This window comes from Carassius gibelio, chromosome A22, assembly GCF_023724105.1.
Source record: "Carassius gibelio isolate Cgi1373 ecotype wild population from Czech Republic chromosome A22, carGib1.2-hapl.c, whole genome shotgun sequence".
NCBI lineage: Eukaryota > Metazoa > Chordata > Actinopteri > Cypriniformes > Cyprinidae > Carassius > Carassius gibelio.
Window position 1 is genome coordinate 269,975 of NC_068392.1, and position 15,803 is coordinate 285,777.

Consider the following 15,803-nt stretch of genomic DNA (forward strand, 5'->3'; position numbering starts at 1 on the left):
AATATCTCCTTTTGAAGTGGACTTTGAGGTTTGTAACTTTGCATATATTATTTATGCTCAAACAGCAAAACTACAGACTAACTAATGATGAAAAAGCATAAAAAGAACCCTTTTAATGTTACTTGAAAATTACAAATGTCATTAAGCTTTCAATTCATATGATCAAGCACTTTTTAAAAATCTACAAATTAATTTAACAGAAATTATGCAATGATTACAAGCTTATTTGTACTGATTTGTACTTTTGAATGCTAACAAATGTCATAAAACTTCAGTTCACATATTAGCTAATGCCCATTTTTACATTTACAAATGTTGTGAAAATACAAATTAATTAGTCATTTTAAGTACTTCAAAAACTATGCATGTTAACATATTTTTCATTAACTCAATCACGGTCTGTAAAGGTCTGTGTAAAGGCTTTATTTGTTGTGTAGACCTCTACTATTTTCCCATTAAAACAAATTATTTATTAATTATTTGTTCAAATTTATGCAGTATCCAATCTAAAGTTGAGAATTTTCATAATTTGTAAATATTTAGAAACGTTTACTAATCATTCGTACCTTTATGAGCAGTCATTTTGATGGCAAAATGTGTCCCAAATGACCTGAATTCACCCTAATTACACATCTTTAACAAATGATTAATTAATTGTTAAATGTTCTAATGTTAAGACCATTCATCATTTGTAAATGTTTATAAACATTTACTATTTTTTGTATCTTTATGTGCATTGGGCTTTCAGCTGCTGTAACAGTGTTTGTGTAAAGGGAGGTTATAGTGTAGCTAAATGTATCATTAAACAGAATATTCCTTAAATCATACATCATCAGGGAGAAAAAAAACTCCATTAATCATTTATCAAAACAATGTAATTTAAACAGATTGAACCGTGTTCCCTTATAGTAATCAAACTGACCACTGTACACTATTTACCCCTTAACCAACCCATATCACCAAACCTGTCCCTAACCTTACCCGTATTGTACAGCAATATTATCCAACCCATAAACCAACCCATACCAACAAACCTCTCCAGTATCACACACACACACACACACACACACACACACACACACACACAATGTTACCTGTCCTGTTCAGGTGTTTTCCACTACTGAATGTCAACAACAGGAAAGCTGTACAATCAATGCACGAATAACATGCCTGTATACCAGCTGCTGAAGCTGCTGAACACAAGCACATCCTAAATTAATAAATAAAGAAAATGCTAATGTAAAGTATTATTTTATTGCGACCAAACAAAGGAATGGTCAGTAACTATAGACTAATAACTTGACTGAAGACCAACTAAAGAGTCAATAGTGTCCTACAATATTCTTTCAAATATGGGTGTCCGAGACAGACTAAATTAAATCGAATGACCGTTTGATATCAAGCTTTCAACTTGATACCATAATAATGCTTGTGACCTATGCTGACAAATGGCAAAGCCCCAGTGGCATAGCTGACCGACCAACTATATTTGTGTAAAGTCCTAATATGGCCACCCTTAGGGAAAAGATGCCTTAGAATTTTATTGACCACATGTTCCCATCTTATAGGGTGTCAACATCTTAGAATTTATTCCACAGCCTCCTGCCATCTTCTCAAAAAAGGACTAGGAAAGACGGTTGGACACATTGCATTGTCGTTGCTAGAAAAAGGAAAAAACAAGCACGTGGCACACCAACGCCACACCATCCTGGATACTCCTGTAGAAATCAGGGGTGCTTTCATGATGCATTCATGCATTAGCGCTTTCATTACTGCTCAGAACCATAACACAATACTCACTGATCTTGGATTTAGTCATCCAATAATCATAAATGCATTAAGTCACTGCGGCACTGATATTTGTGCAAGATCTAAACGTGGAGGAACACTTGTATAATTTTAATATATTGTCATACCATCCAGTGATTACTCATGACATAGCTGCTTTGAAACCATGTGTATTGTGAAAAGTGCAAAAAAAAAAAAACACTTTGATTGAGTGTAATATGAATTACAACTCTGGGAACAACACCTGAAGCCCAACAGACTAGTACAGCAATTAGAAGAGTGTAAAACTGAAATCACAAGGAACATTAAAAGCTTTGTAAAGCATTACTTGTAACTGTGTTTATGTTATTACTTTGGAATATGACCTGACAAAAAATAAAAACAAATTTTACCAATATTTCTCAATCTTTTTCATAGTTCATTGTCTATACAGCAATGCAGCATTATTCTACCAGATCGCGGCTGGCCTTTAACATAACCTTCACAGACATGAATGACAACTGCTTTGCTCAAATTTGCTCCTTTATCACACAAAAAGCTTCCAAGGCTTCTGGGAACAGTATCCTAGTGACATTTGAGAGCTTCTCCACAGCTAAACTGGGCTCTAATGTAGTGCCAAGGCACTTGAAGAAGATTGTGCTACACATAAGACCCAAACAATGTCTGAACTCCAGTAACTGATACCCTTCACATAACAACCCTTTCTCAAGGTTAAGGGGCTTGATCACAAGTCATGCCCATAAATACATCAAGTATAATTTTTAATCACAGTATTGGTTGCTCATTTTCAAATATTAATTTAATAAATCGGGATGTCAATACACCCCATCTTAGGGAAGCATTCATTTAAACAGATATCAATATTTTATGTTCTACAAGATGCTTTCTAACACAGTATTTCCTATAAACAAAGCCAAAAAAATACAATTATTATTAAAATGTAATTATTAAAATACAATAATTAAGGCTGGAAATTTAACTAGCATATATTGATATCAGTGCAATGATATTGATGAATGTAACATTCAGTTCCAAAAATTGGTATGGAAACAGAGCTAGAAATACATGACCAAATACAGCGAGTGTGTTCTGCTGAGTGAACATTATTCTGTCTATATAAGACGCTGCTTCAGGATCATCTAAAGACTGACTGGAACTCAAAGGTGAGTGAGGTTCTCATCATTTTCTCCTTCTACTACTAACCTAATATTACAGACTAGTGTTTTGCATTTTAGAGTTGATAACCCTGACTCATGGTAATTAGTCAGCATATCTAAGAGTTTACATTATTGACATGCACTGTATATTCCACATGCTTTTGAATTTAATCTGACTGAATTACTGGGAGTAAGCACATATTTGCTGCATGGTATTGATAGATTATTTGCCTTTCTCTTAGCATCTCCTACCTCAGATCCATCAGACACATTCTCTCTGGACACGACAGCAGGTATCATGCATGTGATTATATAGTGATAATATATGCATTTTTTAAATCATTGGTTTTCATTAAAAGAAAAGAAAATGATGTATCCCACTCAGTTAGGGCAAACATTTGGCTCAAAGGAGTACCATATTGTAATTTTTAAGCGTGCATCTTTGATGGTTAATGAGTGAAGAGAGCCGCTCATGTGTTATAGCAGTGGTTATAGCAAATAGCAGGGAAGTCAAGTCAGGTCACCTTTATTTATATAGCGCTTTAAACAAAAAAGATTGTGTCAATGCAACTGAACAACATTCATTAGGAAAACAATAATGTGTGACTAATTCAAAATGATAGTTAAAGGCAGTTCATCATTGAATTCAGTGATGTAATCTCTGTTCAGTTAAATAGTGTCTGTGCATTTATTTGCAATCAAGTCAACGATATCGCTGTAGATGAAGTGACCCCAACTAAGCAAGCCAGAGGCGACAGCGGCAAGGAACCGAAACTCCATCGGTGACAGAATGGAGAAAAAAACCTTGGGAGAAACCAGGCTCAGTTGGGGTCAGTTCTCCTCTGACCAGACGAAACCAGTAGTTCAATTCCAGACTGCAGCAAAGTCAGATTGTGCAGAAGAATCATCTGTTTCCTGTGGTCTTGTCCTGGTGCTCCTCTGAGACAAGGTCTTTACAGGGGATCTGTATCTGGGCTCTAGTTGTCCTGGTCTCGGCTGTCTTTCAGGGATGTAGAGTTCCTTTCTAGGTGCTGATCTACCATCTGGTCTGGATACGTACTGGATCTGTTGGCTACGGTGACCTTGGAATAAGAGATAAACAGACTAATAATAGCGTATATGCCATTCTTCTAATTATGTAGCAAGTACATCGGGTGTCATGGGAAGTGTTCCTCGTTCCGGTTTACCTAATTAATGCAGCCTAAAAATCCTTTAACGGATTTGGATATTAGAAGCGTATTAGTGTGTTATGTGTATGCCAGGTTAAAGAGATGGGTCTTTAATCTAGATTTAAACTGCAAGAGTGTGTCTGCCTCCCGAACAATGTTAGGTAGGTTATTCCAGAGTTTAGGCGCCAAATAGGAAAAGGATCTGCCATCCGCAGTTGTTTTTGATATTCTAGGTATTATCAAATTGCAAGAGTTTTGAGAAAGCAGTGGACATGGAGGACTATAGTGCAATAAGAGTTCCCTCAAATACTGAGGTGCTAAACCATTCAAATTCAAATAAGCAAGATTTTAAAATCTATACGATGTTTGATAGGGAGCCAGTGCAGTGTGGACAGGACCGGGCTAATATGGTCATACTTACTGGTTCTAGTAAGAACTCTTGCTGCTGCATTTTGGACTAGCTGTAGTTTGTTTATTAAGCGTGCAGAACAACCACCCAATAAAGCATTACAATAATCTAACCTTGAGGTCATTAACACATGGATTAACATTTCTGCATTTCACATTCAGAACATAGGCCATAATTTAGATATATTTTTGGGAGGGAAAAATGCAGTTTTACAAATTCCAGAAACATGGCTTTTTAAGGAAAGATTATTATCAAATAGCACACCTAGGTTCCTAACTGATGATGAAGAATTGACCAAGTAGCCATCAAGTTTTAGACAGTGTTCTAGGTTATTACATGCCATTTTTAGGTCCTATAGTTTTTTAGGCACCTCTGTTTTTTTTCAGAATTTAGCAGTAAGAAATTACTCGTCATGCAGTTTTTTATATCGACTTTGCATTCTGTTAGTTTTTCAAATTGGTATATTTTGCTGGGCCGTGAAGAAATATAGAGCTGAGTATCATCAGCATAACAGTGAAAGCTAACACCATGTTTCCTGATGATATCTCCCAAGGGTAACATATAAAGCATGTAGAGTAGCGGCCCTAGTACTGAGCCTTGAGGTACTCCATACTGCACTTGTGATCGATATGATACCTCTTCATTCACTGTTACGAATTGATGGAGTTCAAATAAGTATGATTTAAACCATGCTAATGCACTTCCATTAATGCCAACAAAGTTTTCTAGTCTATGCAAAAGAATGTTGTGTTGAATTGTGTTTAATGCAGGGCTAAGATCCAATAGCACCAATAGAAAGATACAACCACGACCAGATGATAATAGCAGGTCATTTGTAACTCTAAGGAGAGCAGTCTCAGTATGATACGGTCTAAATCCTGACTGGAAATCCTCACATGAACCATTTTTCTCTAAGAAGGAATATAATTGTTAGGATACTACCTTTTCTAGTATCTTGGACACAAAAGGAAGATACGATATCAGTCTGTAATTAGCTAGTTCCTTGGGGTCAAGTTGTGTTTTTTTTATGAGATGCTTAATAATAGCCAGTTTGAAGGTTTTGGGGACATATCCTAATGACAATGAGGAATAAATAATAGTCAGAAGAGGATCTATGACTTCTGGAAGCACCTCTTTTAGGAGCTTAGATGGAATAGGGTCTAACATACATGTTGTTGGTTTAGATGATTTAACAAGTTTATACAATTCTTCCTCTCCTATAGTAGAGAATGAGTGGAACTGTTCCTCAGGGGGTCTATAGTGCACTGTCTGATGTGATACTGTAGCTGATGGCGGCATGGTTACAGTTTTATCTCTAATAGTATCGATCTTAGAAGTAAAGTAGTTCATAAAGTCATTACTGCTGTGCTGTTGGGAAATGTCAACACTTGTAGATGCTTTATTTTTCATTAATTTAGCCACACTGTATTGAATGTCTGTGGTTATGTTTGTTTTCTTCTAAAAGAGATGACAGTTAATCAGATCTAGCCATTTTTAATGCTTTTCTGTAGGATAGGTTACTTTCCCGCCAAGCAATACGAAATACCTCTAGTTTTGTTTTCTTCCAGCTGCGCTCAATTTTCCGGGCTGTTCTCTTTAGTGAAAGTGAAAGTTGTGACATTTGCCAAGTGTGGTGACCCATACTCAGAATTGATGCTCTGCATTTAACCCATCCAAGTGCACACACACAGCAGTGAGAAGTGAACACACCCCTGGAGCATTGCGCAGCTATATATCCAGCACCCGGCGAGCAACCTCATACCTGCGACCTTCCGATTACAAGTCCAAGTCTCTAACCATTAGGCCACAGCTGCGCACCTTACTTATTATACCATGTTGTGAGACTGTTTTCTTTAAACATTCTCTCTGTTGTCATTTGTCACAGTAAACCGAAATCATGGGAGATGGTGAAATGGAGTGTTTCGGCCCGGCGGCTATTTTCCTCCGGAAGCCAGAAAGAGAGAGAATCGAGGCTCAGACTGCCCCTTTTGATGCCAAAACGGCATTCTTCGTGTCAGAGCCAGAAGAGATATACCTCAAGGGTACTCTTATTAGTAAAGAAGGTGGCAAAGCTACTGTCAAAACTCTCTGTGGGAAAGTAAGTACACTCAGAAAAAGTGTTGATCTTCTGTAAAACAAATTTGCATGATGCTATGTCACGTGAATAAAACATATACATTTTTAGTAAATATCTCACCCTTGCTGAAAACTTTTTAGACACTCACGGTAAAAGAAGATGAAATCTTCCCCATGAATCCTCCCAAGTTTGACAAAATTGAGGACATGGCCATGATGACCCACCTCAATGAGCCTACTGTGCTCTATAACCTTAAAGAGCGTTATGCAGCATGGATGATCTACGTAAGTCTGAGTTAATCATGTTTTACTCCTAGTATAGGGCGACAGCCCTGAAAACTGGACTCTCTATCTCTGTTTCAGACCTACTCTGGCTTGTTCTGCGTCACTGTCAATCCCTACAAGTGGCTCCCAGTGTACGACTCAGTTGTTGTGGCTGGATACAGAGGCAAAAAGAGGGTTGAAGCCCCACCTCACATCTTCTCCATCTCCGACAACGCCTACCAGTTCATGCTCACTGGTAAGTGGGGATATAAATTTTCAATCCAATTAGCAAACAAATAAAATAATTAGATTTGCTTAGAAGTAGGGCTGTCAATCAATTACATTTTTTTATCTAATTAAATCACACCCTTTTTCTGTGATTAATCACACACTTCATGAAATTAAGCATAGACCATTTATCTTGTTTCAAATATTTATTTTGTAATCATTTGCTATATCCACCAAAGTAAACCAAAACTTTTGATTTTTGTGTTTCTCAAAAATCTTTTTTTTTTTTTGGCAAGCTTTTTTCAAGATAAATTTAAATGTCTTTCCAAAAAAGGACACTTACAAACTCCAAAAGGACACCAAAGGGGCCTATAAGCACATTTGAAAGAAACAAAATCAAAATGTTATAATATGTATACATATGTATACTGTCAAGTTACTAAAACGAAAAGGGCCACATGGAGATGCCAAAAAAAAAAAATACAATGCTTTTTACTATACAAATCATTACAAAGCAACTTTACAGAAAATTATGTTTCTACAATATTTAGTAGTAGCTTATAAGTGGTGACTGTCAGTTTGTGTGTGTATGACAGCACACAAAATTAATACAAGATGTAGTCAGCCAGACGATGAACATTATTAACAGCAATTATTATATGATGCAGTCACACTTGTAGCAATATTTGTTAGTTCTGTTTGTTAATTTAAGGTTTAGCATCATCTGAGGTCCTCTGAGGGTCAGCATCATCTCTTCTCAGGTGTTCTGGATCCAGACTGGAGCTTGTGTAAATCCTAGTTACCACGGGATTAAGATCCTGTGGCAAAACATAGAAACAAATAGAGACATCATTAGCATAGCTGCTGATCCAACAAAGTAAAATTAATTAGTTTAACCCAAGCTAATGAATAAAAATGCACATTTGATCAGATACAACTACACTCACAATTTAAGAGATGCATTATTCGAATGCTTGGCGAAAGAGATGTGTTTTTAATCTAGATTTAAACAGAGAGAGTGTGTCTGAACCCCGAACATTATCAGGAAGGCTATTCCAGAGTTTGGGAGCCAAATGTGAAAAAGCTCTACCTCTAGTGGACTTTGCTATCCTAGGAACGACCAAAAGTCCAGCGTTTTGTGACCTTAGCGTGCGTGATGGGTTGTAGCGTGGTAGAAGGCTAGTTAGGTACGCAGGAGCTAAACCATTTAGGGCCTTATAGGTAAGTAATGATAATTTGTAACTGATACGGAACTTAATAGGTAGCCAGTGCAGAGACTGTAAATTGGGGTAATATGATCATATTTTCTTGACCTGGTAAGGACTCTAGCTGCTGCATTTTGGACTACCTGTAGCTTGTATAATCAACTTTACCTTGATTGCAGTCTTCATCTATTAAAACTTTAATAGCGAGACTGGTTATCCAGTCGAGACACTGTAGTTTGCATCTCATCTGGCCATACAGCGGTGGGATGTTGACAATCCGTTCAGTCTGTACTTCACACAGTGTGACGTTTGAGGGCTCATGCTCTTCAAAGACAATCACTATGACAGAGCTCTGCAATCTCTAATGTAATCAGCCTGATTTCCTCTGTATTAGCACTGTTTTGGACGGATTGTTTGAACACATTCGCTTTCCGGATCTTTGGACTGAAAACTTTACCGGAGTTTAGATTAAATTGATCTGATCGCAAGCAGAGAAGGACAATTGGGTTAAAGGGTTAGAATACAAATTGTGCTTCAGTAATTTAGCGTTAACGGCATTAAATAATTTGAATGCATTATGGATGGTAAAATGAATCGCATGCAGTAACACATTAAGGATGAAGTGTGCTTATTTTGTGTTTATCCTGAGCCTGCCTTTATTTTGTTTGTTAAATTTATCATTTAAATTAAAAAAAAGTGGGAAAATCTGTTTAGTGGTTTCACTTAAAATAACACTATAAACTTGTTTCAGACAGGGAGAATCAGTCTATCCTGATTACGTAAGTAGACTATGATAGTTAAATGTTTTTTGTCGAAGTAGTTCTATTTTTAAATGCATGTGAGAAAACTGCTTATTACCCTAACCCTAACCCTTTTTGCAGAAAGCAGCACTATGAAATGTAAAAGTAAAAGCTGTTAATTTGATTGAGAGTAAGCTGTGGCTTACGTGCACGTCAATTCAAAAACATTATTCTAAAAGGAATGTATTGGAAATATACAAGTTTAAGACCATGCTGCTAAAACAAAGCATGTACATACAAAGCATGTTTCACATCTTATGTGGCTTTTAAATGTGCGTGTAAATGTAGTGCCTGACGATTATGGTTTTTAAAGAAGTTACATGAAAGCTAATGTATTTACATAAAAGAAAATTTATTAAACAAGCCATTTCTAACTTCCCATCTTTAACACATCTACTCAGTGGAGAATCTGGTGCAGGAAAGACTGTCAACACCAAACGTGTGATCCAGTACTTTGCGACAATTGCTGTATCTGGACCCAAGAAGGCAGAACCTGTCCCCGGCAAAATGCAGGTGACTAAATCAAGCAACAGCCAAAGTAGAGTGACAGAATAATTCTACATGATGAAATTACTTAAATACTCACCAGGGGTCGCTAGAGGATCAAATCATTGCAGCCAACCCTCTTCTGGAGGCTTATGGAAATGCCAAGACTGTAAGGAATGACAACTCCTCTCGTTTTGTAAGTTACTGAAGTCAAATGAAATGCTTTATACAAATTCAGTTCAAATTCCAAATATGGGAAAATCTAAGATGAATATTTCCTCTCTGTAGGGTAAATTCATCAGAATTCACTTTGCGACCACTGGAAAACTGGCCTCAGCTGATATTGAAACTTGTGAGTCAACTTGTTTTAAGCCAAACATTTTTTATTTGGAGGGTAATGGAGGGATCAATCAATTGGACTCAAATATCTTTTTTTTTTCTTTTTTTTTTTTTTCTTTGAAAGATCTGTTAGAAAAGTCGAGAGTGACATTCCAGCTGTCGGCTGAGAGGAGTTACCACATCTTCTACCAGCTCATGACTGGACACAAGCCAGAGCTGCTCGGTGAGAAATCCACAGGATTGTGTGTTTCAGTTAATTCCTAGTGTAAGAGCACTGTTAACATGCTGCACATCAACTCTTTATAGAGGCCTTGCTCATCACCACCAACCCTTATGACTATCCAATGATCAGCCAGGGTGAAATCACTGTCAAGAGCATCAATGATGTCGAGGAGTTCATTGCCACAGATGTATGTGGACAGCTGCATTATTATTAGTAGTAGTGGTAATGTTTCATATTATTTGCAATATTTCTCAGGAAATGAACATCAGAAAAACACCAGCATACCCTGAATACTGCATGACATACAACAAGAAATATGTTTCTCTTTTGGCTCTATAGCAAATAATTTGCAATTTATTTGGTCTGTGTAAAAACAGACTGCCATTGACATTCTGGGCTTCACTGCTGATGAGAAATTCAGCATCTACAAGCTAACAGGTGCTGTGATGCATCATGGGAACATGAAGTTCAAACAGAAGCAGAGAGAGGAGCAGGCTGAACCTGATGGCACTGAGGGTAAGGTGTTTTATTAGCACTTATTAGCATGCAAACATGGACTCCATTAGCAACAATAATTCATAAATCTGTACGTCCTCAGTGGCCGATAAAATCGCTTACCTCATGGGCCTCAACTCCGCTGACATGCTGAAAGCTCTGTGCTTCCCCAGAGTGAAGGTCGGGAATGAGATGGTGACCAAAGGCCAGACAGTACCACAGGTGATCACTTACCTTCTCAATAGATGAAAAAAAAAAACTAGAAATGTCCCAAAAACATTCATAAGAGACATTCATACTTCAGAAAGTTACACTAATAGCAATTACACTGATCTTTGAATTTCTCAGGTGAACAACGCAGTCTCTGCTCTTTGCAAGTCTGTCTATGAGAAAATGTTCTTGTGGATGGTCATACGAATCAATGAGATGCTGGACACGAAGCAGCCTAGACAGTTCTTCATTGGTGTGCTGGACATCGCTGGATTTGAAATCTTCGATGTGAGCATCAGTCATTAATGTCTCTGTAAGAATCAAGATATAAAAGATTGCAGTAGGCAGTGAGAACTTGCTTTTGTTGAATTATCAGTTCAACAGCTTGGAACAGCTATGCATCAACTTCACAAATGAGAAACTGCAACAGTTCTTCAACCACCATATGTTCGTTCTGGAGCAAGAGGAATACAAGAAAGAAGGCATTGAATGGGAGTTCATTGACTTTGGTATGGACTTGGCTGCCTGCATTGAGCTCATTGAGAAGGTAAGAGGATATTCTGTAAATTAAATTTACTATTCACATTGTGTCTGTACTTGAGATTGTATATTTCTTCAACAGCCAATGGGCATCTTCTCCATCCTTGAAGAGGAGTGCATGTTCCCCAAGGCTACAGACACAAGCTTCAAAAACAAGCTGCATGATCAGCATCTGGGTAAAACTGCTGCCTTCCAGAAGCCCAAGCCTGCCAAAGGTAAGGCCGAGGCCCACTTCTCTCTGGTGCACTACGCCGGCACTGTGGACTACAACATCGTCGGCTGGCTGGACAAGAACAAGGATCCACTGAACGACTCTGTGGTGCAACTTTACCAAAAGTCATCGATGAAACTGCTGTCCTTCCTGTATGTCGCACATGCAGGAGCAGATGGTATGAACATACAAACATTTGCATTTCCTCAATGACTTTGTGTTTTAATTATGTACAAGGCCCATGCATATACAAAAACTGAGAAAATAATAAGATTCTTAAAATGCAGCCATCTATGTGGTCACATATTTAAAAAGGTTTCAAAGTATGAAGTAAATATATGCAAGAGAACAATTAGATTCAACAATATTTAAATTGAGGTTGATTGAAGGGGTTAATTGAATGCAACACAATATCAACAAATTAAAAAAAAAACTTATGTTATTGATATAAAACAGCTGAGGGCGGTGGCGGAAAGAAAGGCAAGAAGAAGGGTGGTTCCTTCCAGACGGTGTCTGCACTTTTTAGGGTAAACAGATTCTCTCTTTTAATGAAGGATGTGAATGTCTTCTCTATTAAACACTGGAATAAATGGCATAAACATTTCCACAGGAGAACCTGGGTAAGCTGATGACTAACCTGAGGAGCACTCACCCTCACTTTGTGCGCTGCTTGATTCCTAATGAGTCCAAGACTCCAGGTAAACTTGATCTCTGAAGACTCAAATGTATGAAAGTTTTGAAAATATCTCTGGAACCTTAAAAACATTTGCATTGCAGGTCTGATGGAGAACTTCCTGGTTATCCACCAGCTCAGGTGTAATGGTGTGCTGGAGGGTATCAGAATCTGCAGGAAGGGTTTCCCCAGCAGAATCCTCTACGGTGACTTCAAGCAGAGGTAAAGACACCTTTTTGCAACCTCCTTATTTGAGATGATGCATCACCTTTTCATACCCATCTTATATACTTCACGAGAACACTAAAAAAAAAAGATATTTTTGATGCTGTTCACTTTATTTAAAGGAGACATATTATGCATTTTTTTACAATATGTAATATAAGTCTCTGGTGTCCCCAAAATTTATCTGTGAAGTTTCAGCTCAAAATACTCCACAGATCATTTACCATTTCACTTTGAAAATGCCTATTTTGAGTGGAAGCAGAAACACACTGTTTTACGGGCCTGTCTCTTTAAATGCAAATGAGCTGATGCTCCCCGCCCCCTTTTCCAGAATAGAGCTGCACCATTACAGCTAGTACCTGCTAAAACCATCTGTTTTAGTTCTGTTTATCGTGTTTATCATGCTGAAATCATGCGTTTTAAATCATATTAGTTTACACTTACTTTAGATATATTCACACACAAGTTTACGACATAACAAGTCAGTTATGTCTGTGAAGCTAAACAGCTGGGAAATAAATTGCATATTTATTTTATATCTGTGTGGCAGCACATAGTAAATAAATTATTAAATCCACTGCTCTCTTGTCTCCTCTGAGGCTGGGACTCTAAATAGTGTTCTGTGCTCATCTGTGAAACCAAAGACAGAACAGTTAGCATGTTTTGCTCAAACTTTCACCATGGTATTAAAGCTGGTACACCACTGTTGCTTGCAAAATCAAAATGATGGTACCATGGGTGGATACTTACAGATAAAGGGACAATAATATTACAATGAGATCCCTTTGCCACGTCAAAAAGGAAGCTAAACCAGATGCACGTGTTTTTTTCAGATGATTGGAGGAAAAGGCTTACCAAAAAAATTACTGGATTAAACTTTTTCACGTTTCCTTGGTTGTTAGATGCACCTAGGACCTGATTATAGTACTTAAAGCCTGGAAAAGTCACATTTTTATGATACGTGACGTTTAAACAGTTCATTTTGATTTACCACCATACATCAGGTTTGTCATTCAAACATCAGCTCATGACTGCATCTTTTTAAACTGACTTGAAATGGTTGCTTTTTGGCTTAACTCGATGTTTCCATTTTGAAAGAACATGTTTCAATCAAGTATAGGGTAGCTATATATGCCGTTCATACAGGACATGTCCTGGCCAGGATTTTAATATTGGCTAAAACATCCAGAGCACCTACCCAATAACAGTTGACCAATAACATGCAGGTATTGTACATAATCGACCAATCATGGGGCTGCTTGTGAGAAGGTGAGATCTAGAGGGAACAATCAAAGCGATGCAAATATGCGCATGTGTTTGTTCGTTCGATTGACTTGAAGCGTCGCTGCGCACAAATCCAAAAAAACAGTGCGCTACAATGCTTCAAGTCAAATGAAACGAACAAACACGTGAAAGAGATTCGAAATCATAAGGAGCTGTCTGCTCTGCTCTTTGTAGCTCTTATGAATGTTACACAACGATCAACCTGCACAGTGCAAATAGCAAAAACCTGGATATTTTAGCCATTATTAAAATACTGGCTGGGATGTGTCCCGTATGAATGGCGCATATGGCCACCCTAATAAAGTACCTCAAAATAAGTTTTAAACTTCCCATCATGCTTTAAACAAAACTGGATATGGGGAGAGAAAATGTTGAAATAAAGTGTTATATTATGCATTTTTTAGAGAGATGTAATAACAGGGACTTTTTCATGTCTAATGCTCTAATATGTGGTGATTTTAAAATACTTTCTATTGGTGTATTTTGTGCGAGTTACCACTGTGGTAAAGGAGTGTCTGGTTGGGTTGAGGACTAAAAAGAAAAGTCTAATATACTTTAATTGAAAAAAAAAACTTCTCCAATGAGAGTGCTAGTGCATGATGTACACATAGTACCATCCTTAAACCACCAACAACTAACATTATATGTGTCAAGAAAAGTAATATCTTATAATGTTTGTATAGCTCTTTGGCTAAACTTGCATGGACAGTGCTTCTACATGATGTAAACACATTATCTCTTCTCAGATATTTCATGTAGGATGAATTAAAGCAAACTGAGTAAACTCAACTAAATGTAGACATGTCCTAATAACTTGATTTATTCATGTTCAAATAACATGGTACAAAAATGTGGAACCACTCTCCATGATTTAATAATGTTCAGCCAAAGAGGTTTTTTTTGAGTGCATGACTCTCCCCTAAATGTCCTCTAGATACAAAGTATTAAATGCTAGTGTCATCCCTGAGGGACAATTCATTGACAACAAAAAGGCTTCAGAGAAACTCTTGGGCTCTATTGATGTTGACCACACCCAATACAAGTTTGGACACACAAAAGTGAGCTACAACAACAAATGACTAAACTCAAATCTACATGGAATGGCTTCCATAACATACTACTTTATTTGTACATTATTTTATTTGTACAGGTGTTCTTTAAAGCTGGTCTGTTGGGTACTCTTGAGGAGATGAGAGATGACAAACTAGCAACGCTGGTTACCATGACTCAGGCTCTTTGTCGTGGCTTCCTCATGAGAAGGGAGTTTGTAAAGATGATGGAGAGGAGGTGAGTAAAATTTAAATGATTTGATTAACAAGAAAATAAATAAAGCTTAAGATTTTGGACAAACAAAAAACAAAAACTCGCTTCCACAGAGAGTCAATTTTTGCCATCCAATACAACATCCGCTCTTTCATGAATGTCAAACATTGGCCATGGATGAAGCTGTATTTCAAGATTAAGCCTCTTCTAAAAAGTGCAGAGACTGAGAAAGAAATGGCAGCAATGAAAGAGAACTTTGAGAAAATGAAAGAAGATTTAACAAAGGCATTAGCTAAAAAGAAGGAGCTTGAGGAGAAAATGGTATCACTTATTCAGGAGAAAAACGACCTTCAACTGCAAGTAGCTTCTGTGAGTATTTCAGTTCTTATTTATCCTAATATGGATCCGATAGCTATGAGCATAAGTAATAAACGATATCCATGTGAATGAACAGGAATCTGAAAACCTCTCTGATGCTGAGGAGAGATGTGAAGGGCTCATCAAAAGCAAGATCCAGCTCGAGGCCAAACTCAAAGAGACAAACGAGAGACTGGAGGATGAGGAGGAAATCAATGCTGAACTGACTGCCAAGAAGAGGAAACTGGAGGATGAATGCTCCGAGCTGAAGAAAGACATCGATGACCTGGAGCTCACCTTGGCAAAAGTGGAGAAGGAGAAACATGCTACAGAAAATAAAGTCAGTATTTTGTATTCTATCTTCATACTGCTGATTGTGATTCAGGTTCTTGAGAATGAAA

At 37.5% G+C, this 15,803-nt stretch overlaps 2 protein-coding genes across 4 annotated transcripts in view; one reads left to right on the top strand and one right to left on the bottom strand.

The window, feature by feature from the left end:
- Positions 1-15,803, top strand: part of LOC127942566 (myosin heavy chain, fast skeletal muscle-like) — a 46,847-nt gene that overhangs the window by 22,935 nt on the left and 8,109 nt on the right. Inside the window, exons 1-23 of one of the 3 annotated variants that reach the window (XM_052538369.1) lie at positions 2,931-2,951; positions 3,188-3,238; positions 6,409-6,621; positions 6,741-6,884; positions 6,963-7,119; positions 9,048-9,075; positions 9,498-9,609; positions 9,686-9,778; positions 9,871-9,934; positions 10,046-10,144; positions 10,228-10,331; positions 10,522-10,660; positions 10,743-10,861; positions 10,988-11,137; positions 11,226-11,396; positions 11,472-11,778; positions 12,057-12,127; positions 12,211-12,298; positions 12,378-12,495; positions 14,717-14,840; positions 14,933-15,069; positions 15,159-15,414; positions 15,500-15,742. In XM_052538369.1, coding sequence (XP_052394329.1) covers positions 6,421-6,621; positions 6,741-6,884; positions 6,963-7,119; positions 9,048-9,075; positions 9,498-9,609; positions 9,686-9,778; positions 9,871-9,934; positions 10,046-10,144; positions 10,228-10,331; positions 10,522-10,660; positions 10,743-10,861; positions 10,988-11,137; positions 11,226-11,396; positions 11,472-11,778; positions 12,057-12,127; positions 12,211-12,298; positions 12,378-12,495; positions 14,717-14,840; positions 14,933-15,069; positions 15,159-15,414; positions 15,500-15,742 — 2,925 coding nt within the window. In that variant the 5' untranslated portion in view covers positions 2,931-2,951; positions 3,188-3,238; positions 6,409-6,420. Of the gene's footprint in view, positions 1-2,930; positions 2,952-3,187; positions 3,239-6,408; positions 6,622-6,740; positions 6,885-6,962; positions 7,120-9,047; positions 9,076-9,497; positions 9,610-9,685; positions 9,779-9,870; positions 9,935-10,045; positions 10,145-10,227; positions 10,332-10,521; positions 10,661-10,742; positions 10,862-10,987; positions 11,138-11,225; positions 11,397-11,471; positions 11,779-12,056; positions 12,128-12,210; positions 12,299-12,377; positions 12,496-14,716; positions 14,841-14,932; positions 15,070-15,158; positions 15,415-15,499; positions 15,743-15,803 lie in introns of those variants that run through there. The other 2 variants (XM_052538371.1, XM_052538372.1) reach the window with 2 other exon arrangements.
- The window catches only part of LOC127942576 (uncharacterized), a 104,999-nt gene continuing 97,004 nt past the window's right edge, over positions 7,809-15,803 (bottom strand). Inside the window, exon 2 of the mRNA XM_052538384.1 lies at positions 7,809-7,857. The gene's annotated coding sequence lies outside the window, so the exon portion shown is untranslated. The remainder of the gene's footprint in view (positions 7,858-15,803) is intronic.